The sequence below is a fragment of the Meleagris gallopavo genome, chromosome 10, assembly GCF_905368555.1.
Source record: "Meleagris gallopavo chromosome 10, MGAL_WU_HG_1.1, whole genome shotgun sequence".
Classification (NCBI taxonomy): Eukaryota; Metazoa; Chordata; class Aves; order Galliformes; family Phasianidae; genus Meleagris; species Meleagris gallopavo.
In genome coordinates, this window is record NC_139413.1 from 4,977,440 (window position 1) to 5,000,674 (window position 23,235).

Below are 23,235 nucleotides of genomic sequence, written 5' to 3' on the forward strand. Positions count from 1 at the left end.
TGACGTGAGGAGTCCAGAAAAAGGGTCTGGGTGTGAGCTGGGCTGTTGCTGGTTAAACAAATGGTTTATAGGATTGCTTTTCATTCACCAAAGTCAGAAAAGCTGGAGCATCCTTGCCTGATAGGCAGGTTGCTACAGTCCCATAAAATCAGAGTCATACTGCTTTTCTGCCAAATTTCTTTAGATGGCCCTCTGTAACTTCAGAATGAAAGTGCAGAACTGACAATTTCATTTTATTGAATGAGGAGGAAAAAAAAAAAAAAAAACAGGCAATGAAATGTTCTACAACAAGAAATCCCTCTGGTTTCCCAGGCAGCCATGATGATGGTCAGTTAGTCCGGGCAGATCCAACCAAGTTGCTGGAAAGCTGAATACACACCTGTGCCCACCAGCCCAATGAGTGCAGCTGAACCAAGGGCCCCTCTCCTTCGATTTTTTGGCTCTGGAAAAGGACACATCTTGTCAGTTCAACAGCAGTAGCCAGCTTTCCCACCCAGGTTGCTCCCAGCACTGCCTCCACCTTCCCAGCACTACCCTGAGTTAGTACAAGTGGATTTAGCTTTTGCAGACCTTCAGAAAGGAAGGCTGGGGCACTGCTGTGTGATAGATCAGAACCAAGTGGACTACAAAGTGAGATGCCCTGCATGATTCATTCCCTATAGTGTGGTTTGTTTCAAGTCACGGTGGCAGTAGTGGCTTAAAGTACTTGGAGTCAGTTAGGCTCCTTCCCCTTGGGCAGGGAATGTGTGTGCAATAGTCAAAAATACCATCAAAGATTAGCCTATCCTGAAAGAGGGAGCAGGACCTAGAGATTAATCTGGGCACATCAGCAGCTACCAGCTTGTGCTGTGCAGCTGCCCTCTGTCTGTGTCTGTTATTAAAGTAGTGCTCTTACTAACACAGGAAAAACACAATGCAGAGGTAGCCATCTGTGGACCTGCACTGTGACTGGAAGCTTTACGCTGCCTGTTTGGCAGGAACTGGAGAAAAGAGCCCAGAGATCACAGTAAGAGGCTTTAGTTTCCAAGCAACTTCTGTTCTACAGGGTAGAGACCCACCTCCTGTGTAGTATCCGTGGGCATACAGGAGTCTGCCAAGGATCCAGGCAACGCCCAGCCCTGTGGAAATCCGCTGGAGAGAAAGGAGAAGCATTAAAATTGTGGAGACTTGCTGCTTGCACCTGCTCAGCTGTTACAGCAGCCATGCTTCAAGGAGTGACCACAAGCTACAGCATGGGTCCTGACCCTGCTAGGACAACTAGGAGTCAGCCTGTGAGAGGTGTGTGGTTGATGGTGAAAGCCACAGTGAGTTGGATTGGAATCATTTGCATGACACCTATGGTGTTGTGCTGCAGAGCCTTCCCAAATCCTGCTTCGTTGCTGCAAGCAGGTGTATGTATTTGCAACACCTGTAGCAGGAGGACTTCCACACTGCCTCTTCATTTAGAGTTTGATGCAATGTGACATCAGTTTGCTAGATTTACTTAATGCTCCTTCCTTTCTGAAAGGAAACTTTCACAAAGAACCTGATTTGTCTGTCGGTGGTGAAGGAAAAAGTTGCTGGTTTTAGTCTCTCCCACATGCCTGCCTCCTCAAAAGTATTCTACATCTTTCGTTTTGAAACAATCTAGGTCTTTTTTTTTTTTTTATCATCCTCCACATGCCTCCTTGGTGGTGAAAGTGGGTGGGAAGATCGAAATGTTCCCCAGCTATTCTTATCAGACAAACTCTTCTTTAAAGTGTGTGTTTAAAAGGAGGTGAAAGATTTCCATCATATATAAAAACAGCTGCTGAGTAGTCCTGCAGGCTTGAGAGAACCAGACAAAGTTGTTTGGACACTCCCCACTTGCAGACTGGTGGCTGTGGATACTTCAGTTTGTCTGACAAGGAACCCTTAGGGGGAGGAAAGAGGCTTACTGGCTGAAGCATTAGTGGTGAAAGTACTTGTGGTTCCACTGCATTTTCAGAAGAGGCATGGCTGTGGAATAAGGTGGGGTTAGGAAACAGCCTGGCTGCCTTCAGTGAGTGAGCTTGGCTTCGTGCCTGCTCTGAGTCACAGAGTAAGTTGAGTTGTGTGGACCTGCATGCCACAGTCACTTACCGGGTGGTAGATTCCACCAGTGGCTAAGAAGAACAGGAAGGAAGGGTAAACTTCCAGTCTGAAAGTAAGAAAGAATGTTATACTCGTCTTCAAGTGGCCTGTAAAGAGAATATCTAGAAATGCATTTGCAAACATCCCCTGCCAGGGTACTTGATGGACCTGACCTGTTACTCTTCATGCTCCGTGCTGTGGCCAGAAATTGAGGCACAAAGTGAAGTGCAGCACGCGCAGACTTCCATAGACTTCAGCTCTGTCTGAGGGCACCCATCTGCTCTTTCCACTTTGTGCCTTGACCCACTGCTAAATACAGCCTAGCACCAGCTACACCAGTTGTTCTTCCCAGCACCCCTCTGATGTACCATTGCAGCCTGGCTCCTGTTAGCTGGGTGAGCCTAGACCTCTCCCCAGGAGACTGTGGCAGTACAAACTCCTACGTGGTACTCACGTGTTCTGGTGTGCACGCTGGATGCAGTTGAATATTTTCCCATTCTCAGGATCTGTGCTGTACATGGTTGGATACTGCCAAAGAAAGCCAAGAGCAGAAGATAAGCAAGTGCAGCCAGCCTCCTCCAGCAGCACGGTGCCTGTGCTGCATCTCCTCAGGGAGCACAGTGCTGTGCTGCTGCTTGGAGAACTGACTTGCTGTGGCAAGTTAGAGCCTGACTCCCTGCCCACAGCTGCTTGTGTGAAACTGCTTTGCTCCCTGTATGCTTGTGTTCCACTGAGATGTCCTTGTTCCTAACATCACGTCTGTCTTCTCTGCAGGGAGAAAGGCTGTGTGGTTTCTTGCTCATCATAGTTTCCGAAGCTGAAAGTCTTGTGATTTCAGCTGTCTCGGCTCAGTGCCAAGCATCTTATCTGCCAAACCCTGATTTCTGCCTTGTGTCTGCTCCAGTCTGGAGATCTAGAATGCCAGTTTCATCCCTTCTGCACTCACACTGTGGGGCAGGAGGGGTCAGCGGGTCAACCGAAAATAACCAAGGTGTCACCATGCTTATCTACAGCAGTGCAGCTAAGGAAGGCAAGGGCCCTTCTGGGTTGGGGAGGGGAAAAAAGAGAAGGAGCAATAGAGTGGGCTGGCTGGGGCTCCTCTGCAGACAGGCTGTGATATCCCTGGTCCCTCTGCTTGAGGCTGAAAAGGGGGACTCACCTCCACATTGTACTTCTTGCGTGCCTTTCCCACGTTCACAGCAAGATGCATCACCAAGACGAAGCTGGCAGCCCCTGTCAGGATTACGTAGCCATACTCTTTGGAGAGAACAGCCATCTTGGTGCTGGGAGAAAAAGAGAGCCCGTTACTATTTCAGGGTGCGACTGGAGCTCAACACATGCAGAAGTGTGTGTGTGTACATGTCTGGGCCTAACAATTACTGAGTGTTATACTAGCACAAGAACTGTCTGAAAAAAAGGATAAACTGTCAGGGAATTTTCATCTTTGGATGTCTGCAGGGTGTTAAACAGCACAAAGCAAGGGTTCCCTGCTTAGGTCCCGTCAGGTAAGCCTTAAAATCAGTAAGTGTGGGTGGGCAGTAGCAGAGGTCTCTAGTCTGGCCTCTGGCTTAGAGACCCCTACACATCCCATCAGCTCTGGCTGTCTGGCCACATCCCACGGCACTGCTGTCCTCACTAACACACCGAAGGCTCCTCCCTTCCTGCAGCCTGGTCCTCTGCTGCCTGAAATCAAGGAGAGGTGGTGGGCGCTGCTGTAACTCATCCCATCCTGTGCTCAGGATGCAGGCAGGACCTGCACTTGCAGAAATGACTCCACTAGAGTCAAACTAGAGGCCAGGTCAGCAAATCTGGTTATGTCACTGCGCGAAGCCCTCGTTTAACTCCAGCTTGAGTTCTGCGTGGCCAGTTCTTGTCCCACCACCCTAAAAAGCTTAGAGCAAAAGTGGGAATGGGTCAGATGTTCAAAGACCTACAACAGCTTCTATGTGGGAAACAACCCAGCAAGCCAAGACTGAGACAAAGAGAGCAGAAAAACAAGGTTGGTATTCAAAAAGTCTAAAAGCTAGAGAAAGTGGACAGAAACTGGTGGTTCACTGCCGACTCTGGAACTAGAGGTCACCAAATATAGCCAGGGCAGAGATTCAGAACAAAGCAAAGATGTTTTTTCATTCAATAGGAATTAGACCTATGTAATTCCCTGCTAAAGGATGCTGCAAACAAAAGCCATTGCCATAAATTCAAGGTGGAGACCAAGCATGATGTGGGAATGAGAGATAAGTTGGAAATTAAACCCTAACCAAAGCCTATTTCAGCAATGCAAGGCTTTGGTGCCTCTGGCACTGTCCCAGCAGCACAATCTGTCAGTGTGGGGGAAAAACATCACACTTCAACAAGGAAGCAGTGCAGCCAGCCCTCCTATTGCAGCAGCACCAGTGCTCTCACAAAGGATCAATCTTTAGGGAACAAAGGTTTTTACCTCTTAATCGCAAAGAGATTATTGCTGGTGGAGCAAGAAGAAACCTGCTGGTTTTGTCCACGTGCAGTTTGGTAAAGAATTATTAATAAGAATGCTGGAAAGCCTTAAGTAATCAAAAAATATCAGTTGTACCCATATGTAATAGAGGTGAGCACCTTAGAGATGGCACATAGAAGGTGTGGAACATTCCCACCTGGCAGAACAGGTCAGTTGTTTTACTTCCCCCTTCACATTCCAGGCTTGTCCTTGGTCTCAGCAGCAAGGACAAAGCCTTTTGTCTTTCATAAGGCTGTAAGTTGGGATTTTATCTTTTATGTTGGTAGCAAAAAGCACCGTTCGGTTGCAGTAAGCATTAAGCCAGATGTTATAAAGCTGCTACTCGTGCTACTGATCTAAAGGCAAACAGTAAGCCTGTGCTCTAGTAACCTGGAGCTAAAGCAAATCAAAGTCATCATGACTTTCAATTCCCTGCCTGCACGCCTTGCGGCCACTTCCTGATGCTTTTGCAGCTCAGCAACCTTTGTCCACAGCTGCAAGGACTCTGCTGACAAGTACTGCTGCCCTGCACAAGCCTCAATTTTTACCTTCCATGCAGCAATGTCTCGGGCTGGACCCACACAGCCGAGGGACACCGGAGCATGACACAGCACAGGCTGAGGGCTGCAAAAGTGCTCCCAGCAACAATTCTTCCCAAGTTTGCTGCATATAGAATCACAGAATGGTTTGGGTTGGAAGACCATCTAGTTCCACCCCTCCTGCTGTAGACAGGGACGCCTCCCACCAGACCATGTACTCGCAACCCCATCCAGCTCCAGGGCGGGGGCATTCACAACCTTGCTGGGCAACCTGTGCCACCATCACAGTAAAGAATTTCTTTCTCCTACCTAGTCTAAATCTACCCTCTTCCAGTTTAAAGCCATTTTCTCTCATCCTGTCGCTTCCTGCCTTTATAAAAAGTCCCTCCCCAGCTTTTCTGTAGGCACTTTTACCCTATAATCATACGTAACCAACTATAACACAACTGTTATGAATCAGCAGAGCTAACGAAGCCTCCTTGTGCACAGCCACGCTCGGGTTCCGATCGCACCACCAACCCAGCCTGCAGAGCCCCTTGTCCCGCCTGGGTGGTGGTGCTTCCCCCGCACCGGCTCTATTTTTCCCCCACTTCACCACGCTCAGACATCAGCCCACCGAGCTCCCGGAAGCCCCGCGGCAGCACGCCCGGCCCGCACTCACCACAGCCTGCGGCGCAGAGCAGCCCGGGACGCCGCGGGGCGGAGCGGAGCGGGGCCGGGCCGGGTCTGGCCGCGCCCCCAGGCGGGACGCACCGCGCCGGGCTGCGGGAGGGGGATGACTGGGGGAGAACGGCGGGGCTTCGTATGGGGGCGGGGACGCGTTTTGTCTGCTCTGTGTCCCTTCCTATCTCTGCCATGCGCTCTAAATAATAAAAAGCGCCGGCACTGCTGCCCGGAGCTGTGGGTGCTCCACCCCCGGAGGTGCCCCAGGCCATTAATGTGCCCTGGGCAGCTGAGCTGGGAGCAGCCAGCCGCGGGGTGGTGATCTTCAAGGTCTCTTCCAACCTAAACTATTCTGTGGTCCTAGGATTTCAGCTTTGATTCACGGTCGGCAGACAGGCCACCGTTTAATGGCTGTATTAACGGCGTATTAATTTATACCGTGCTTGCTAAAATCCTGCTTTTCCCTTTTCCTCCAGCAGATCCAGCTGGTTTCGGATGAGAAGCCAATGCTTCACACGTGGAGCCACTGCACTTGTTCGTGTAAGCAGACACCGCTCCTGGCAATTACCTGTGCTAGTGATATGAAGGATCTTATTTACACCTCCCTTTGTTCTGCCCTGAACGTGCAGCCCTGGGACTTGGGACGGAAACACAAGAACATCTCCAAGAACACTTGGATTGCGTGTGAGAGGTATTTCTTACATTCAAAATAAAACCACTTTTAGGGTTATGCGACACAAAACTTGGTTCTGTAAATGCTCATAGACCGGTGGAGGTACAGGGGGGCAGGTGGTGTCTTTTGCTGTAACAGGTGGAATGGAGAAGGAAGAAGGACCCAGTGGGATCCCAGGCCCACGGAAGACCTGCTCTGAACCTCTCTGTTCTGCCTTTCCACAGCAGAGGCTCTCAGATTCCCTGCAGCAGAAGTGAGCTATCTAGGCTGTCCCACTGTGGCCAAAAAGGCCCTGGTGAGCTCCCTGGCTGCTGCACGGTGCTGGGGCCTGTCCCTGTGGCAGGACAGGCTGCATGCTGGCCCTGCTTTTCCATGGTCTCGTGAGAAAGCAGGAGCGTAAATGCTGCTGGTTGCTGCACGGCACTGTCCACACCTCCCGTGGCTCACACTGAATGTTTTGCCAAAGTCCTGAGTCTCACTGGAAGAAGAAACGCAGAGGTGGCACTGTGAGTAAAACTGGAGCACAGAGACTATCTTCTCTTGTGGTTTTATTTCACTTCAAAAAGCTTGCGTATAAAGTTTGGGAAATCACTCAGAAGGGCCTGCCTTCAATTCCCATGACGGCATCCGGAAAGGTTTGTAGGGCTGACCCTAAGTGACTGCATCTTTCTCCTCTTCTTCCTCCTCCTCCTTTGAACTGTGGATTTGGTAGATGACGGCACAGATGCCAGCCAGCCAGGCCACCACAGTGCCAGCAAAGAATATGCAGAAGCCAATGAAACACAGAAAGATGTAGTCGTGCTTGTGCAGGTGGGTCTGGCAGCTGGAGTACAACTGTACCTCTGCAGCAGGCATCTTCAAGGCACGAAGGGCTTCTGGTGTGTAGCAGGTGATGTTGTCGGCGTCTGCAGAGGAAAAAAGCAAAGCAAGACTCTTTTGCCTGTGTCTAAGGCATTAGTGAGCAGGAAAAATCACTGCTAGAAAAGTGATGGAGGAGTCTGCTAAACTCCTGGAAAATTTCTCCACGCTTCATGTCCTTCTCCTTTCATAGCCTAGGAGAAATCAGCCAGATTTTGGCCAAGCCACAACCACCAGCCCAGCTGCTAGAATGATTTCTGTGGCGGTGCCTCCAAGGAAAATATTTCTGTTTGGATTATGGCACTGTGACAAACTGCGGTAGCTGCGCTGTTCATCTCTGCTGATCGAGCACTTTTGTTTCAATATAAGAACATTTGTCATTATTTTAAAGCCTCAAACACCTTTTTAAGTGACAAGGCTAAAGGAAAAGAGGTCTTTCTAGACTGGAGTGATAAGGCTTGCACACAGGGAGTCAAGTTTGAAAACTGGAGTGGTTTGCAATTAGGCATAGTTTCACCTGCAACTGTGAGAGAGAGGAAACTCAGGAGTGATTCAGTTCCAAGGAGATACTGCCTATGTCCTGTCAAATTCCAGTGCAGGCTGTGAGATAATAGATGCTGGCTTTTCTCTCTGAACACAGGCAGTATTTGAGCTAATGGGACAAGAGCAACAACGGAGAGCTCAGGGCTGGAGAGGCTGTGCCAAGGAGGTGAGGAGAGAGGAACAGACCAGCACTGCAAGCATTTCTACTGATCACGAAGGGGGGTAATTGGCCAGTACAGACACACCAACACTGCAACAGCAACAGAACATCAGAGCAGATGGAGAAAAGGCAGGACATTCAGAGAAATAGCTTTCCCAGAGCACACCTGCCCCGAGACAGCTCCTCATTCTTGGCACTGTGGCTGCAGGGTGCTGTGACTCGCAGGCACAGTGATACTTCCTGAGGCTGCTGCCAGGCGTTTTGTACCTTCCCTAATGTCCTGAGAATGTGAGCAAGTGTGACTGAGGGTGGAGACTATGTAGCCCAGCTGCTCCGATCAGTGCTTTGTGCAACACCTGATGATGGGATGCACGGCTGACAGGCAGTGGCACAGCCCCAATGAGCTGAATGAAAAGAGATCAGAGGGCCCTGTCCATTCCACCCAGGAACAGAATGGAGAGGAGAGGGATCCTGCTCACACAGCCCTCACCTGGAAAATGAACACTGCTCTCTGTCATCCAGGTGATGAAGTCCAAAAAGGAACAGTTGCAGTGCCACAGGTTGTCAGAGAGCCCCAGAATCCTCAGGTTGGGCAGGACCTGGACGGTGCTGGCATCTAGGAACGTTAAACCAGTCCGGCTCACATCCAGGTGCCTCAGCCAGGTGTTGTTGGCGAAAGCATCCTTCTCTATTGCTACAAGGTTGGGATTGTCTGAGATCTTCAACACCACCAGGCTGAGGAGCTGCGAGAAGGTGCTGAAGGTGACCTGCGTCAGGTTGTTGAAGCTGAGGTCCAGGTAGACGAGCTTGACCACACCGATGAAAGTGAAATCCAGGTCATCTCCCAACAGGTTCTTCTGGCAGTCTAGGTACACTAGATCCGCCAGGAAGCTCAGTTCCACTGCCGGCAGGTACGAGACGTTGTTCGCCGCCAGGATCAGCTGCCTCGTGTCCAGCGGGATGGCTGCGGGGAACTCCTGCAGCTGCCGCCCGGTGCAGTTCACCTCCAGGTACCGACAGCTGCACCCGCTCGGGCAGCCGCTATCCCCCGATGCCATCCCCATCCCCAAAAGAAACACGAGGCTCAGGGGCCGCCATCTACCTGCGGGAGACATGGCCCGCCGCTCCCGCACCGCTCAGCCCCCGAGGGACCGCGGCAGGACGCTGAGGAGACAGGTGTCCGCTGGGACGTGCTCTACATCGGCGACTCACCTGACTGGCTGGCAGGCTGCCCGGCTGGAAGCTGAGCTCGGCTTCGCGGCTCTCTTTGCTCAGAAGGGTGGCGGAGCGCCTCGCTATGGCACCGCCGGCAGCTGCGATGCCAACAGCCCGGCGCCGCTCTGAGAGCTCTCCGGCCAACCAAAGTTTCCAAATCACCGCTCCTTTCAGCTTTGCCGAACGGTTGCAACCCCCAGATCCGCCTTCCCGGCGCAGGCCGGTAGCTGTCACGCAGCCGCGGGCGCGAAGCCCCAGCCGAGCAGCCACCGCCCTTCCCGCCACTCCCCTCAGCGCCTCAGCCGGCCCCGCCCCCTAACGGCTAACGGCCGCCAGGGGGCGGAGCCTGACGAAGTCCCGCCCTCCTTCCACCAGCGCCGCCGCTGATAGGCCAGTGCGGGGCGGACGTGTGACGCGCGCGGCGCGCCCGCCAGATTGAAGCGGGCGCGCGGAGCGGTGGTTGGTGCCGCGATGGAGGCGCTCACCTTTCCCCGCTACAGCCCGGATGATATCGTCGCTTATCTCCGCAGCCACGTCTTGGTGGGAGCCGAAGCCCGCAACCTTACCAAGGCCGACCTGTTCGCCACCCTCAAGGTGTGTGAGGGCCTCCAACGTTCTGCGGGGCTGCGCCGCGCGCCCCGTGACCAGAAAGCACTGTGTTAGGGCACTGCCGTATTCATTAGTAGAGCTGCTAATTCCTTTAGCTGTATTTTAATGCTAATTTGTGCCCTTTGCTCCCTCAGCCTGAAGTTTTGCACATGATTTTCATAAGAATTCTGCAGAAGGTGTATGGGATCCGTCTGGAGCATTTCTACATGGTATGTATGCATTGGCAGGGGTAAGGAGATGTGAAAAGAGAAAAGAACTGTGCTTTCCCAGTGAAATCATGTCAAATCTCCCTTTTATCACCTCACTAGAAAATGACAAGCGGTATACTCTTATATATACTCTATGTATGTTGTAATAAATGTTTATATATGTTGTAAAAAAACCATATGGGCTTCCTGGGAATCTGGCTTTGACCATGGCTGGATGAGGGTCTCTTAGAAGGACCTTTCACTGGGTTAGAGGGGAAGCAAATGTTGCTTTTAATGTTAATCACTTCTACTCTGTTAACTGAGAGGAAAGCAGGGTGAAGGGCAGTTGGTGGTCTAGGCTAACTGATATCTTGCTGATTAACACTTCATTTATCTGCTGTTTCTGCTAGACAGGAATGGATTCCTGAAAGTCACACAGAGGGTGGTGAGGCACTGGAACAGGTTGCCCAAGGAGGCTGTGGATGCCCCATCCCTGGAGGCATTCAAGGCCAGGCTGGATGTGGCTCTGGGCAGCCTGGGCTGCTGGTTGCTGACCCTGCACATAGCAGGGGGTTGAAACTAGAACATCATTGTGGTTCTTTTCAACCCAGGCCGTTCTATGATTCATTCTACGAAAGTGAGAGTTAATACTATTGCCTCATGCTGTTTTTAGATAAATTAAAATGGAAGATACGTGCTTGTGGCAGCTTAGTTCTTCAGAAAATAACATCAGCTGGGATATTGTATTGTGGGGTTTAAAGTATCAGGAAAAGTGACAGGGTACTGCTGCCTTTTCCTTATGAGTTCTTCACTGAAATTCACTTTTTTTTAAAATTTTTAAGTGCTTAAAGAAAAAGACTGTTGTCTTGCTGTTAGGCATACAATGCAGAGACTGCCCTGTTCCCATTTTAAACAAAAAAATGGATTTAAATAGAATTTGAGTGCTTGTAACGTTGTTGCTTTAGTTACTGTTAGCTTTTTCTGTCTTGGCCAGCCAAAAATGATACTGAAAATAATCTGCTAACTTGATAGCATCCTTCTGCCTCTTGATTTGTGTCTTCCATCTATGGCGGACAGTCCTCATCTAATTTTAATGATCTTGCACTGTGGGAACAAACTTGTGTTTTCTCCTGTAAATGCACTCTAGTTATGTATTGGCTCTCTTTACTTTTCAGATGCCGGTCAACGTTGATATAGTGTACCCACAGATATTTGAAGGCTTTCTACCTGTTTGTAATCTCTATATTCATATGTAAGTACAAGATAGCACTCGTAAATGGAATGTTTATAGGGAATTACTAGAAGCAGTGGGGCTCTGTGCCTCTGGTGGTTGGTTCCACTACTTGTTGTCTCTGAGCAAAACAGTCTTCAGGTGAACAGGAGACAGCAGCGTGGTAATAGAGTTTAATTCCAAGCAGGCAAAATGAATGTGTTAGGAGGCTAAATATAGTTGAGTCGTGCAGAGGATAATTTTATTTAAAAAAAAAAACAAAGTAAAACAACAAAAAACTCCAATACTTCTAATAAGTTGAAGTTCACTATCGCACTTAGCAGAAGAATCCTAGGTATTTGTCTCAATTCTGTTTAGATGTATCTGTTGAAGTGATGTGAGCATTACTCTTGTAGCTTCGTTTTTGTTTTAGTGGCAGAATTGACTCCCTCAGTTAAGTGAAGGAATCTCTTAAGCTGCTCTGCAGGTGAGTGTATAGAAATCCTAAGAAGTGCTGTAAGAATACAGGTTTTTAATGCTGATCTGCACAGTAGTCTTACTGTATTATTCTCCCGAGGCTTATTGTTGCTGTGTGTCTGCTGTGCATGTGCTCTGCAACAAGAGGACATTATCTGGTTTTAGTGTATGTATATAGTGCAAAAACTGAGTAATAATCACTGAAGATAATGTTTTGTTTCTTTGCAGGGAGCGCTTCCTTCCAGTGTGCCGGGTTAATGATTTTCAAATTTCTGATGTTATAAATCCAAGTAAGCAAATGCACTGTAAGCCTTGTGTTTCCTGGGCTGGTGGCCACTGCTTGTTATCTAGACTCTTTTGTGAGACCCAGCCAGTGGGCACCTGTTATGGAGATCTGTCCCTGCCCACCAGCTGCTCATCTGACCTTACAGGTGGTCTTTAGACAAGATGATTCTAATGAGTGGCTCTCCATCTTACTGCTTTAGTAGGCTAACCCAGCGGGGCTGTATTTTATTGATCTTTCTGTTAGGTGCCATTTTTTTAATTTGTTAAATTGCATAGGATTGCTGAGACCTTGTAAGCTCATAGTTGCTTTTCTTTCAGCCTGTGAAGTCTTTACAAGGTGAGCAGGGGAAGAGCTAATACATATTCTCTTGCAATTTCTATCTCTCCTCCAAATTATGCTTTGCCCAGTTTTCTCTAAGCAATTACAATGTGTGCAGAGACAGAAGTAGTGATGGTTTCTAACTTCCATTTCAGAGGCAAAGAGGACAGCTCGCTTCTTGAGTGGCATTCTCAACTTTGTGCATTTCAGAGAATGCCGACGTGAGGCCTACTTGGAGCTGCAGCTGAGCTATGTAAGCTGTTTTTCCACATGCTTACTGAAGTAACTTAATGTCAACCTACAGTTGGGAACATAAAGGTTGTGTTTTTTCAACAGCATCCTAAAGTAATTTGAGAATCTTAAATATAGCAAGTAATACAAGCAGGTACCCGTTTGCTAAAAATTCTTGTACAGGTACATTACACATCAAACAAACACAACTAATGTAAATGGTTCCATGTAGAACTTTGTAATGCCCTTAGGGAAACATGTCAGTTCAGAAGAATGAGTGGCTGGACTCACTGACACTGTAAAGGTTTCTGCTTGGTAGCATGGCTGAGTTACTACTTAAGTTGTCAGCTGAGGTTTTTTTTTTTTTTTTTTTTCTCCAGTAACTTATTTGGTAGTTCAGCCTTGTAAGTGAAGATTTGACACCTCCAATTGTTTGGAGAAAATATAGATGTAGTGATCGTTGGGTTGAAGCTAGAACTGCAGGTGGTTTCTTTCTGAATATCTCAGTAGTTCAGAGATTGTGCGCGTCATGTGAAATGATGGGCAGGGGCCTCATAGGACTCAAGAGAAACTACTCTTCTAAAACAAAAATTTCTGAATGTTTAACTTGCAGAAATCTGCTATGGAGAAACACCAACAACTGGAGACAGCAAATCAGGAGTTAGAAATGAAGCTGGAGAAGCTAAAGTGAGTACGAGGACTGAAGGTCCCAGGATCTTTCCATCTGATGCAGATGAAGTTCCTTTTAGTCTATAAGAGATGTGACTGTGTTCAGTAATATGATTTTTTTTTTTTTTTGTGAGACTAGAATGCTATAGGTGGCAGAACTTAAGTGTGTGGATGCAATAGATCAAGACACTGATTAATCTTTGTTAATGGGAGTGGAATTTGTAGCCTGTTTTTCTTTTATTGTTCTTTCATCTGACTAGCTTCTCCTCCATTTTGAACCCTCACCACATGCATCCACATGTGTATTATAGAGGAGAAAATATATATATTATTATATATAATAAGGAGAAAAATATTTATACGCCCAATTCTGCTCCTTTAGGAGTCTTTAATTTGAGCAGGCTTGACTTCTCCTTTGGCACTTGTCTAACTTTGCTGCTGGTTGGCCTCCTTGGGAAATAAACCAGAAAGTACAGAGATGTCTTTGTGTTGCACTTAGTTACAGAGGTAGTTCTGATGGCACTAAGCTAGAAAGGTTGCTGTCAGGAAATATCAGTGTGGCTTTGGGACTGTGTAGTTGCTTTGAGAAGATACTCTGGTTTGTGTACTGGGGGAACTAAAGAGGAACTTGATGTTATAGTTTGTTTTTAGTGATCTGTCTTTATTGCTTATATAGCTCTAGGAAGTTAAAGATGAACTTAATGGATGGATGAAGCTGCATTCCTCAGTTATTTGACAGATTTGCCCCGTTCTCTGTTTCAGGCAGTTTAGTTGTACTGCCTACGCCTTTGCACCATTAAGTTTTGTTTTGCTTGTAGGTTATAGGCTAAAAAGACGCCTAGTTCCCAAGATTGCTTTCAAAGCCAAAAGCTTCTTTGCTGATAACTGCTCTCAGTATGTGCAAGGCAGGAGGTTCTCTAGCTAGCTACAGTTCTATCTCAATACGAACTGTTCCTCTGGCACATAATAATACACAGGTTTCATACTTCCAAGCAAAATTGGTGGAAGTGTTCTTTCATGCACATTTGTATTTAATGTTATCATCAAATATATGGTCCTATTTTAACCTGTACCACTTATTTCTGAACTAGCTCTTTAGATGATGTTTTGCCTACAAAGCTTTATAAGCCCGGGGAAATAAGCTGTATTAATTTGAGACTGTTTTGACCTGATCCATGATGTTGCTGGCTGTAAAGCCTTCGGAGAAAGAGGTTGTTTCATCTGCTGTACTCTCACCTGATTATGATGATGCTGAAACTGTCCAATGTCTTTTGTTTTTTGCTTAGCACTGTTCCAGTTGAACAGCAAGCAGAGTTCAAGCAACTGTCAGATGACATTCAAGAACTGGAGCAACTTCTAAGCCATGACTATCGTCGGAAAACAGTATGATCTCTTTGTATATTTCTCTGAACTGGTGCCAAGGCTTCTGATCAGCACTATTTCTGTTGATTTTTATTTTGTTCCTTGTCTCATACAGAGAATAAAGAAGAGTGTTCAGGTTTAAATCATAAATGGTTATTGCAACGCTAAGTCCTGTCTAATCTCTAGCATTACCTGTAAGGAATGTAAAACATGCATGAAATCAGATTTAGAGAACACAGAAATGTATGTGGCTCTTTCTTTTTGAAATACATTATTGCCGTGACTTGGAAGATCCACATATTGTTGTTCTCTCTAAGTTTTTGTTTTCTCTTCCTCCTGAATTTTAAGAATGAGAACTGGAGATGAGCCGTGGCAGGTGACAGGAGGCTTTAGAAAGGTCACCCAGTGGAATGGCTAACAAAGGAGCAGAGTTGATCACAGAATGGGATAACTGCCCAGCAGTGGCAGCTTGCCCTTAAGATCTCATAGGTATCCTCTTCAGCTGTGTTGGGGAGAGAGAGAGAAAAAGAATGTGGTTAGGCTTTTTTTTTTTTTGGATGTTACTGTAAGTCAGGTTTCTGCCATGAATACTGTTGACTGTGGGCTTGACTTCTACAGTTGGAGGGCCTTCTGTTAGTGCAATTAGACTACAATTTTGTATTCTAGTCTTGGTGCACCGAAGAAACAATCAGTGAGATCTCATAGACGTGTCTAATAGAAGGACAAAGGAGGTAGTAGCTGTAGAGATGTTTATTTCAATTTTATTTCAGTTTGTTTTTTCTTTTCCCTTAGGCAGCATTGCAAGAAGTGATTTCACAAAAGAAGTCAGATATTACAGAGAGGACCCGAAAACTGGTGAGTATGGCTCTGTGTAGGCTGTAGCTTGTTAATTCAATTAATAGATAATCTTTGTAAGGTTAGATTATTCTTGGAGCTAGTTGATGTTCATGTGATTACTAGTTGTGTTTTTTCTTTATCGTTTAAGAACTGCTTCACTTTCATTCCATGGGAAGCGTGTTGCTCTTTTATGTGAGCATCACAGCTGACTTTGAAACCCTGCAGTGACTGCCTGAGTTGCCCTAGGTGAGGGGCTCTGAAGGAGAGAGCTGCTTACCATGTGTAGTAGCTGGCAGGTGTTCTGTGAAGCACTGGGTTAAATACTGCTCTTACAACTCAGTGCTGTACCACTGAGTGTGCTCAGGGAGCAAAGTGGACTGTTAATCATTTTGAGAATGTTGATGTTCACAGGAATTTTTTTTTTTTAAAGGACTTCCTAAGAAGGAGTGACTTAAAGAAAAGAATTTGTCTGGTCGTGAGATCATGCAAACTATTCTTCACAATTCCTCTTCACAATTGGCAACTTAAATGACCAAAAGTTCTTTTGTCCTTGTAACTAGAATGAACTTAAAGTGATAATGGCTACTTTGAAAGAAGAACAAGAGCAGCTGAAATCAAAAATTGTGGAGAGTCCAGAGGAATTGAAGAATTATAAGGAACTAATGAAGGAGACTGTTAAGAAACTCAAGAAATCCAAGGTGAGATCTTTTTCCCTTCCTCCACGTGAGGAGATATTAAACTTAAAAGTGCATCTTACTGAACTTCCATTGTCTTAAACTAGTTTTTGAGTAACTTATACTTAAAGATTATCTATTTCCACACTCCCCTGTGCCACTTCCACTAGACCAGGTTTTCCAAATGCTAACAAGAAAGAAATGGGCGTAAGTCAATGTACATGATACAGTGTTGACATAACTGCTGAACTCTGCTATTACTACTCCTTCTTTTTTAAAGCAAGAGGTTATTGAGAAATACGAAGGTTATCGAGACCTGGTTGAAGTTCTGCCATCGTGCCAATTGGAGGTGCAGTTATATCAGAAGAAGATGGAAAGACAGGCAGCAAATGTGGAACGACTGGCCACTGTATTATCAGAGGTTTGTATTACCCAAGTTAAACTTGGTTAGGGAGAACTTTTAATGTCAGTCCGAGTTGAGTCATTAATAAACATCTGCTCTCTTCTCCTATCTGACCACAAAAAAAAGAATTTGGATCACTTTAAAACCTCATTATGGAAACATCAGTAAAACATAGCTGCTCTTTGCTGGTGTCACTAATGTCCTTTTGGCCACTTTTATTAGTCACAAGCTTTGTTGCCATAGATACCTGACCTAAAATTGCTATCTGGGGTTGATAGCAGGAAATGATGGAAGAGGAATGGAAGTGAGATGTTTTCTTCTGCATATAGAGCTGAAATTAGAGCAAATAAACTGTTATTCAAGATTATTTCATCTCTTGAGCTTTTAGTTTATTGATATTACTAAACTAAACTTCTGCTGGTGAGGTGCTGGTCACAAAGTACCTTGCTAGTTACTACTACACTGTGAGAATGCAGTTGTTAGGAGCATTTAGGAAAAAAAACAGCATAGTCTTTTAAGTTATTTGTATGACATGTTAAAAAAAATCATAGCCTAAGAGCTACAGCAGAACTCACAGTAGCTTCTAAAAATGATACAAATAGTAACTTGTTCGTTCTGATGTATTTCTAATTAGATAAACTGGGATATAGTAAGGAGAGCTGGTCAGCTATCTGATCTTTAAAAAGCAGGAAGACTGTTCTAATCTTAGGGAACTTCTAACATGGTTTATCATTCTGATTATTTCCCCCACTTTGGTTTGTTTCAATGCTTTTTACATACTGTAGGTCAGGAATCTGGAAGACCAGCTTGAGAGCGCTCAAATCGAGCTGAAGAAAGGGAAGACGGATGAAATGTCCCTGAAGAGACTGGTCACTGCAAAACATGAGAGGCTGTCTACAGCTGAAATAAGGATAAAAAAGAAGCGTGAAGATGTTGAGCAATATAAGCACACTGTATTTGAGTAAGGATGAGTTGATGTTTCTGCTTGATGCTGCTTTATGTCTTCGTTATGTGCTACCAACGTTCACGCCTGGTATAAACATGTAGCTTAGCACTAAGAGGAAAATGAGTGATGTGGGATAGTTTGGTATGAAGACCAGTAGTGCTGCAGGCAGGGAGTTGGGGTCTCAAATCAATAATTGCAATGTGACTTGACAGCAATTCTTTTATTGGATCGCTAATTTAATTTATAATGCTTATTCTTGATTCTTTTATCTTCTTAAAGAGAATGTCACATTGGGATAATTTTCTAACTTATCAGACTTCAACAAAGCCCCATTTGCCTTTCATGAATTTTTCATAATTTCCCTTGCCACTTTTGCTCATTATCAAAGATGTTCAAGACCCATGGGGAAATAGGGCTCGTATCTCAGAGGAGCATTATCCTGACATGATGCTTCTAAAACAAAAGTGTCATTTGATCAAAGCCTCTTAGCCCATCTCTCTTTCTACTGTATGCTGAAGGCAAGTTGCAGAGCAGTGTTTACAGCACAGCAGTCACTTCTGCAGTAGCAAAGTGTGGCGTTGTAAGGTCATGGCTTCCCTGATGTTCACTGTGCTGAGCTGTGGTAAGGAAAGCTCGTTATATAACACTTTTGTACACTAATAGGAAAAGGGATGTGGAAAATTATTGGCTGAGGTAGCTTAAATAAGGTGGAAGAAAGACTCCACTCTCACTGATGTGGGGGGAAAAAAAAAAGCTAAGTCACCGTGGTGCAGAAAGGCAGCAAGATTCCTAGGCCTCTGCTCTTCATGTAGGGCAGTGTATCAGCTAAAGGGAGATTGGATGAAAAAGTAGCTTTTAATTAAAGAATGAAAATAATAGCCTAATGCTCCTCTGTACTAAATGTTGCTGCTAATTTATCTGTTTCTAATGTTAGATATTTCCCTTGAGTATTTAAATTAGATGCTTTGATAAGAAAGAGAGAAAGGGAGGTTGCCTTGATTTGAAAACAAGTTTTCACCAGTGGGTAAGAAAATGTGTCCTCACTGTTCCCTTGAGGTAGAAAGATATAAATATGCTTTCACTAAGTTTGAATGATTTCAGCTCAATCTTCAGAGAAAGCAGCTGCTACAGTTCCATCTGTAATTATTGTGCAAATAGTATAAAGTGTTAAGTGTTTTCTGCAGATCTCCTGTTCCCACAGTAACACTGCTGATTACATGGCAGCTTACAGCTGGAGCTAGCTAAATTCACCTGCAAGCTTGGAAGGATTTGGAAATAATGTTCACAGGTGGATGGAATATGGGGCTCTGAAGCTGAGGAGAATGTGACTTTCAGTTGTGCTGAAACACCAAATGCAACTGTGTTGCTTTCAGACTCCTACATTGGGTCCTAGGCCTGTGCTGGCCTTCAGCCCAGGCTCTCTACTCACATCTGTACTACAAAGGCTCAAAGATGCGGTGTCCAGCTGTCAGCAGGCTTCAGCTGAGTCAGTTCTATTGGAGTAATTGCAGTTTTGAATGACAGCAACTGAGGGGCTTCAATGGATTCCTGTAACTTAATTTTGAATTCTGTTTTTGTATCTGTACTATTCTAGATGGAGGATTAGACAAGTATCCACGTTTCCTAATTGTACTTTCAGAGCAAGTAAACTCTTTGCAGTATTGTCTCCAGAAACTGCACTTCTCGTGCTAATCAAACACAAGTTTGGCTTGGGGGGGTTAAGCTTAATCTGGAATTGGTTGAGTAGTTCAGTACTAATTTTTTTTTCTCTCTCCTTTAGGTATTTTAACAGAGTTCAGGAGAAGAGGGGTGCTGTATATGATAAAGTGACAGCGATTCAGAAGGAAATCCAGCAGACGAGGTTCAAAATCCAGCAACTGAATGAGAATGCTGAAAAAGAGGAAACGAAAGCTAAAGTGAGTTGTGTAGGGTTTATTTATTTGTTTATCTTCTAAAGGAAATTGTTTGGTAGTCTGGAAATTGATATTCAGCTTGGTCTGTGCAGATAAAAAATAATTCTTGTCAGCCTTAAAAACAAGTAAACTGAGCAGGTGTTGGTTTGAGTGGATAGTGAGACAGAGCACTTGCTTATGGTTCTGCTGTGATGCTAGGATTTGTTTGCAATGTGTTTGCATGCTATATGTGGTGTGTGGAAGAAATGGGCTTTGCAAACCTGGGAAATGATTCTGGAATGATGTGATGGCCCAGTACTTTAAGAGATGAAACTGAACTTGTCTTTCCGTGTATATCTGTACCAGATACTTGGTGATGTCCATTTCTGTATCACAAACCTTCCAGCTCTAAGCAGTTGGGCCATTGGGACCTATTCCTTGAGGCCTTACCTTCATGCTGTAGTGACAAGCAATGCTGTAACCTCTTGACAGTCTTCCTTAAATAAAGGAACATTTGCCATGTCGCAAACCCATTCTTCCTGCAGTTTCAGGAGGAGGATTGTCCAGGTCAGTTCTAGAAAGGCAGAAATCCTGGTGGGTTAGGAGTAAGGGACTGCAGTCAGCCTGTAGCATCATCTTCTATTTGTTTGGTGCTGAAGTGCTGTCTGTGCTGGAAGGACAGCTGTAGTAGTCACAGGGGCAGAGGTCACAGAATGGCCAGGATTGGAAGGAACCTCAAGAATCATGAATCTCCAACCCCCCTGCCACATGCAGGGCCACCAACCTCCCCATTTAATACCAGCCCAGGCTGCCCAGGGCCCCATCCAACCTGGCCTTGAACACCTCCAGGGATGGATGGGGCATCCACAGCCTCTCTGGGCAGCTGTTCCAGCACCTCACCACTCTCTCTGTAAAGAATTTCCCCTGACATCCAACCTAAATCTTCCTCCCTCAACTTAAAACCATTTCCCCTTGTCCTGCAGTTATCTCCCCTTTCCAAGAGTAGACTCCCCTCCTGTTTGTAGGCTCCCTTTAGGTACTGAAAGGTTGCAATGAGGTCACCCTGCAGTCGTCTTTTCTCCAGGCTGAACAAGCTCAGCTCCCTCAGCCTGTCTTTGTATGGGAGGTGCTCCAGTCCCCTGATCATCTTTGTGGCCTCCTCTGGACCCTCTCCAACAGCTCTCTGTCTTTCTTGTTCTGGGGGCTCCAGACCTGCACACAGTGCTCCAGATGGGGTCTCACAAGAGCAGAGTAGAGGGGGACAATCACCACCCTGTCCCTGCTGGCCACCCCTCTTCTGATGGAGCCCAGGATCCCATTTGCCTTCCAAGCCACAAGGGCGCACTGCTGGCTCATGTTAAGCCTTTCATCCATCAGGACTCCCAGGTCCTTCTCTGCAGGACAGAGGTCTTAGTGATACTGCTCCATTCTGTGTTAATCTGCACCAGTGTGAATATTGTGCTTCTGTTTGACAGCCTTAGTGTTGTGAGCACCAGAGTTATACAACAGATGGTAATACTGGGATTTTGCTTGTGGCTGCTCTTGTCTTAGGATGTTCTGTAACTTTCCTGTATTCTGTATACCAAGGAAGCAATAAGTTTGAAATTGCATGAGACCTCTCTTGCTTACGGTTTATGCTTTATAAGAGTTGAACTTTTCTGATGGAGTTGTGTGTGGTTTTGTTTCATTTTGCCTTCCTAGGAGATATACCAAAACCTGAAGGCTGGATTGGAGAAGCGTCACGATTCTCTCATAAAGACAGCAAAGAATTATGCAGCCTCAAGAGAAGATAAAATTGCTGAACTGCAGAAGGGACTGCTTAGAGTTCAGAGTCCTGGAAGTAGTTCTTAGACCTGCCTTCACTTGTGTTCCTCTTCTGTTTATCTTCATATCTGAACTCAGCAACTTGTGCTTTGTGTGAGATGGGGGGTTATCCCAGGCAAAAAACAGCTTTCTCAAAAGCCATGACAGAACATATTTAACTTTCAGACAGATTGTGGTGTTCTTAGCTTGCTACTGGAGGTAAGAAAGTGCTCAGTTTAGCCTGTCTGTATGGTTTTGGCCAGTACCTGGTTTTTAGCACTAATAATGTAAGTAAGTCTTGCTAACACCAAATGGTTTAATATTGAGACAAAATTCTGCTTTTTCTAGAAAGAAACTATCTTGGCAATGTTAATCTTGGATGACCTGGCACTTTGGGCCAGCCTGAGTGGACACAGTGTTCAAGATAAGGCAGTAATAGCTGAATTAGTGACTGAATTAGAATTAAATCCTGATAGGGCTTCCATGTAAATACCAATTTTCCTGGTCATGAACGTTGGTGACTGGTGAACCCTTAAGGGTATAGCTTCAGAGGTACAGTTGTGTTAACTTGATGCTAGAACTTTTTTTATGCTCTTGGTGGTATTGGGTCCTCATCTGGGTTAATTCAAGTCCATGTTTGGGTGCTCAGTCCTTTTAAAAAACAGACAAACCCCCAGACAGAATGAATATCTGTAGCTTAACTTGTAATGGCACTTAGTTTGCCACAGTGTTTTGAGAATGCTTTCCAATTGCTTCAATTAATGTCAATTTTTAAAATAGCTGATATAAGGATGTTTAACCCTAATGCTCTGTTATGCTTCTCCTCTCCACTCTTTCAACTGGCTCTGTGAAGTGTTCCAACTGGTAAATAAAACTTGGTCTGTATATTTGTAGGAATGTGTACTACTGAGTTTTCCCCTCATGAAGAGTACACAGAGCCTAAGACAAATCCTCTTCACTCATTGCAGCCCAGGCAAGCCAAAAGGTTGAAAATCAATGCTCTACCAGGCTGTGAATAAGCCTGTATAGCCCAGAGATTAGGAAGTGCAGGGCAAAGTAACTGCTAGGTTCTGGTTCTTGCTCTCAGAGGTTTTCTGACAACAGCTGTTGGGTAAAATAAAAGCTGCAATTCATGGAGAAACAAAACTACTGGTTTCCAGGGACAAGTTTATGTATTTCCAGTAGGCTCTTGTGGCTTCAGAGGGGTTGTCTAGTTGTCCCCAAAATACCTATAAGCAAAACATAACCAAAGCTATGCTTTATCCAGAGATAAGTGATTCCCAGCTGTGAAGCTACCTGCTGCCTTTCAGGAGCTAATGCTCATCTTGAACCATACAGCAAGGCAGTGGGGGGAGTTCTGGTGTGACCTGAATAGCAGTGCAGGAAGAATGGCTTTGTTAAGGCACTACAACTCAATTTCCCTCAAGAGGGCAGTGACATTTAAAAAAATCTTCTTTTTTGCTTGTTGCTTTTAGCAGTACATCTGTCTAAATGCCTATAACCTTCTGCCAAAGCCTAAATCAAACTTGCAAGACTCCTTAATTTCATACTAGTCTTTTTAAAATAAGCAAATTAAGAGACAAACGTATTGTGAAGCTGACAGAAGAAACTGGAGAGGTTAGACTTAGTGGAATGAGACCTATGTAGCCTTCCCTAGGGCCTGCTTGTGAAAATAGACTACTAGTAACTGCTGTTCAGCTTGGCATGGCACTGTTTATATTCATAGTTTGAGGGTTTTTTTTCATATATAGTACAGTAGAGTCATAGAATCTTTCAAGTTGAAAGGGATCCTTAATGGCCATCTGGTCCTACAGCCCTGCATTGAGCAGGGACACCCACAGCTCCATCAATGCTCAGAGCCCATCCAGCCTGACCTTGATGTCTGCAGGGATGGCACCCACAGCTCTCTGGGCATCCTGTGCTACTGCCTCACTGCCCTTGTTGCAATAAACTTCTTCCTTATATCCAATCAAAATCTCCCCTCTTTCACTTTGAAACCATTTCCCCTTGTCCCATCACAGCAGACCCTGCTAAAGAGTCTGTCCCATCTTCCTTACAGCCCCTGTACATACTGACAGGCTGCTCTCAGGTCTCCCTGAAGCTTTCTCCTCTCTA

At 45.6% G+C, this 23,235-nt stretch overlaps 3 protein-coding genes across 8 annotated transcripts; 1 reads left to right on the plus strand and 2 right to left on the minus strand.

The window, feature by feature from the left end:
* Nucleotides 1–206: 206 nt before the first annotated feature.
* Nucleotides 207–9,340, minus strand: MGST3 (microsomal glutathione S-transferase 3). 6 transcript variants are annotated; one of them, XM_085231783.1, is made up of 7 exons: nt 5,765–5,786; nt 5,113–5,227; nt 3,251–3,374; nt 2,546–2,619; nt 2,101–2,158; nt 1,059–1,131; nt 207–442 (listed from the first exon to the last, which is right to left on the minus strand). In XM_085231783.1, exons 2-7 carry the CDS (start codon nt 5,166–5,168, stop codon nt 333–335), a joined length of 495 nt encoding a protein of 164 aa, XP_085087909.1. In that variant the 5' UTR covers nt 5,169–5,227; nt 5,765–5,786; the 3' UTR covers nt 207–332. The 6 variants fall into 6 exon arrangements, with proteins under 6 accessions (XP_085087909.1, XP_085087908.1, XP_085087912.1 ...); XM_085231782.1 differs by lacking the exon at nt 5,765–5,786 and adding an exon at nt 5,720–5,753; XM_085231786.1 differs by lacking the exons at nt 5,113–5,227; nt 5,765–5,786 and adding an exon at nt 9,213–9,340.
* On the minus strand, nt 6,971–9,206 carry LRRC52 (leucine rich repeat containing 52). The gene is made up of 2 exons (XM_003208571.3): nt 8,491–9,206; nt 6,971–7,344 (listed from the first exon to the last, which is right to left on the minus strand). The coding sequence occupies exons 1-2, from the start codon at nt 9,113–9,115 to the stop codon at nt 7,091–7,093; spliced, it is 879 nt and encodes a 292-aa protein (XP_003208619.1). The 5' UTR covers nt 9,116–9,206; the 3' UTR covers nt 6,971–7,090.
* A 288-nt stretch (nt 9,341–9,628) lies between the features above and the next one.
* NUF2 (NUF2 component of NDC80 kinetochore complex) lies at nt 9,629–22,013 on the plus strand. The gene is made up of 13 exons (XM_010715744.4): nt 9,629–9,809; nt 9,959–10,033; nt 11,188–11,264; nt 11,928–11,989; nt 12,459–12,556; nt 13,148–13,221; nt 14,490–14,586; nt 15,358–15,420; nt 15,963–16,100; nt 16,357–16,497; nt 17,265–17,440; nt 19,206–19,341; nt 21,019–22,013. Exons 1-13 carry the CDS (start codon nt 9,687–9,689, stop codon nt 21,166–21,168), a joined length of 1,410 nt encoding a protein of 469 aa, XP_010714046.2. The 5' UTR covers nt 9,629–9,686; the 3' UTR covers nt 21,169–22,013.
* Nucleotides 22,014–23,235: the final 1,222 nt, after the last annotated feature.

Coding starts and splice junctions, on each gene's coding strand:
- LRRC52 (XM_003208571.3), bottom strand. CDS start 9,115: ATGTCTCCCGCAGGTAGATGGCGGCCCCTGAGCCTCGTGTTTCTTTTG. Junction 7,345..8,490: donor GAGCAGTGTTCATTTTCCAG/GTGAGGGCTGTG, acceptor TTTCCTCTGCAG/ACGCCGACAACATCACCTGC.
- MGST3 (XM_085231783.1), bottom strand. CDS start 5,168: ATGCTCCGGTGTCCCTCGGCTGTGTGGGTCCAGCCCGAGACATTGCTG. Junction 2,620..3,250: donor GCAAGAAGTACAATGTGGAG/GTGAGTCCCCCT, acceptor TTTCTTTGGCAG/TATCCAACCATGTACAGCAC. Junction 2,159..2,545: donor CAGCGTGCACACCAGAACAC/GTGAGTACCACG, acceptor TCTTACTTTCAG/ACTGGAAGTTTACCCTTCCT.
- NUF2 (XM_010715744.4), top strand. CDS start 9,687: ATGGAGGCGCTCACCTTTCCCCGCTACAGCCCGGATGATATCGTCGCT. Junction 16,498..17,264: donor TGGCCACTGTATTATCAGAG/GTTTGTATTACC, acceptor TACATACTGTAG/GTCAGGAATCTGGAAGACCA. Junction 17,441..19,205: donor TATAAGCACACTGTATTTGA/GTAAGGATGAGT, acceptor TCTCTCCTTTAG/GTATTTTAACAGAGTTCAGG.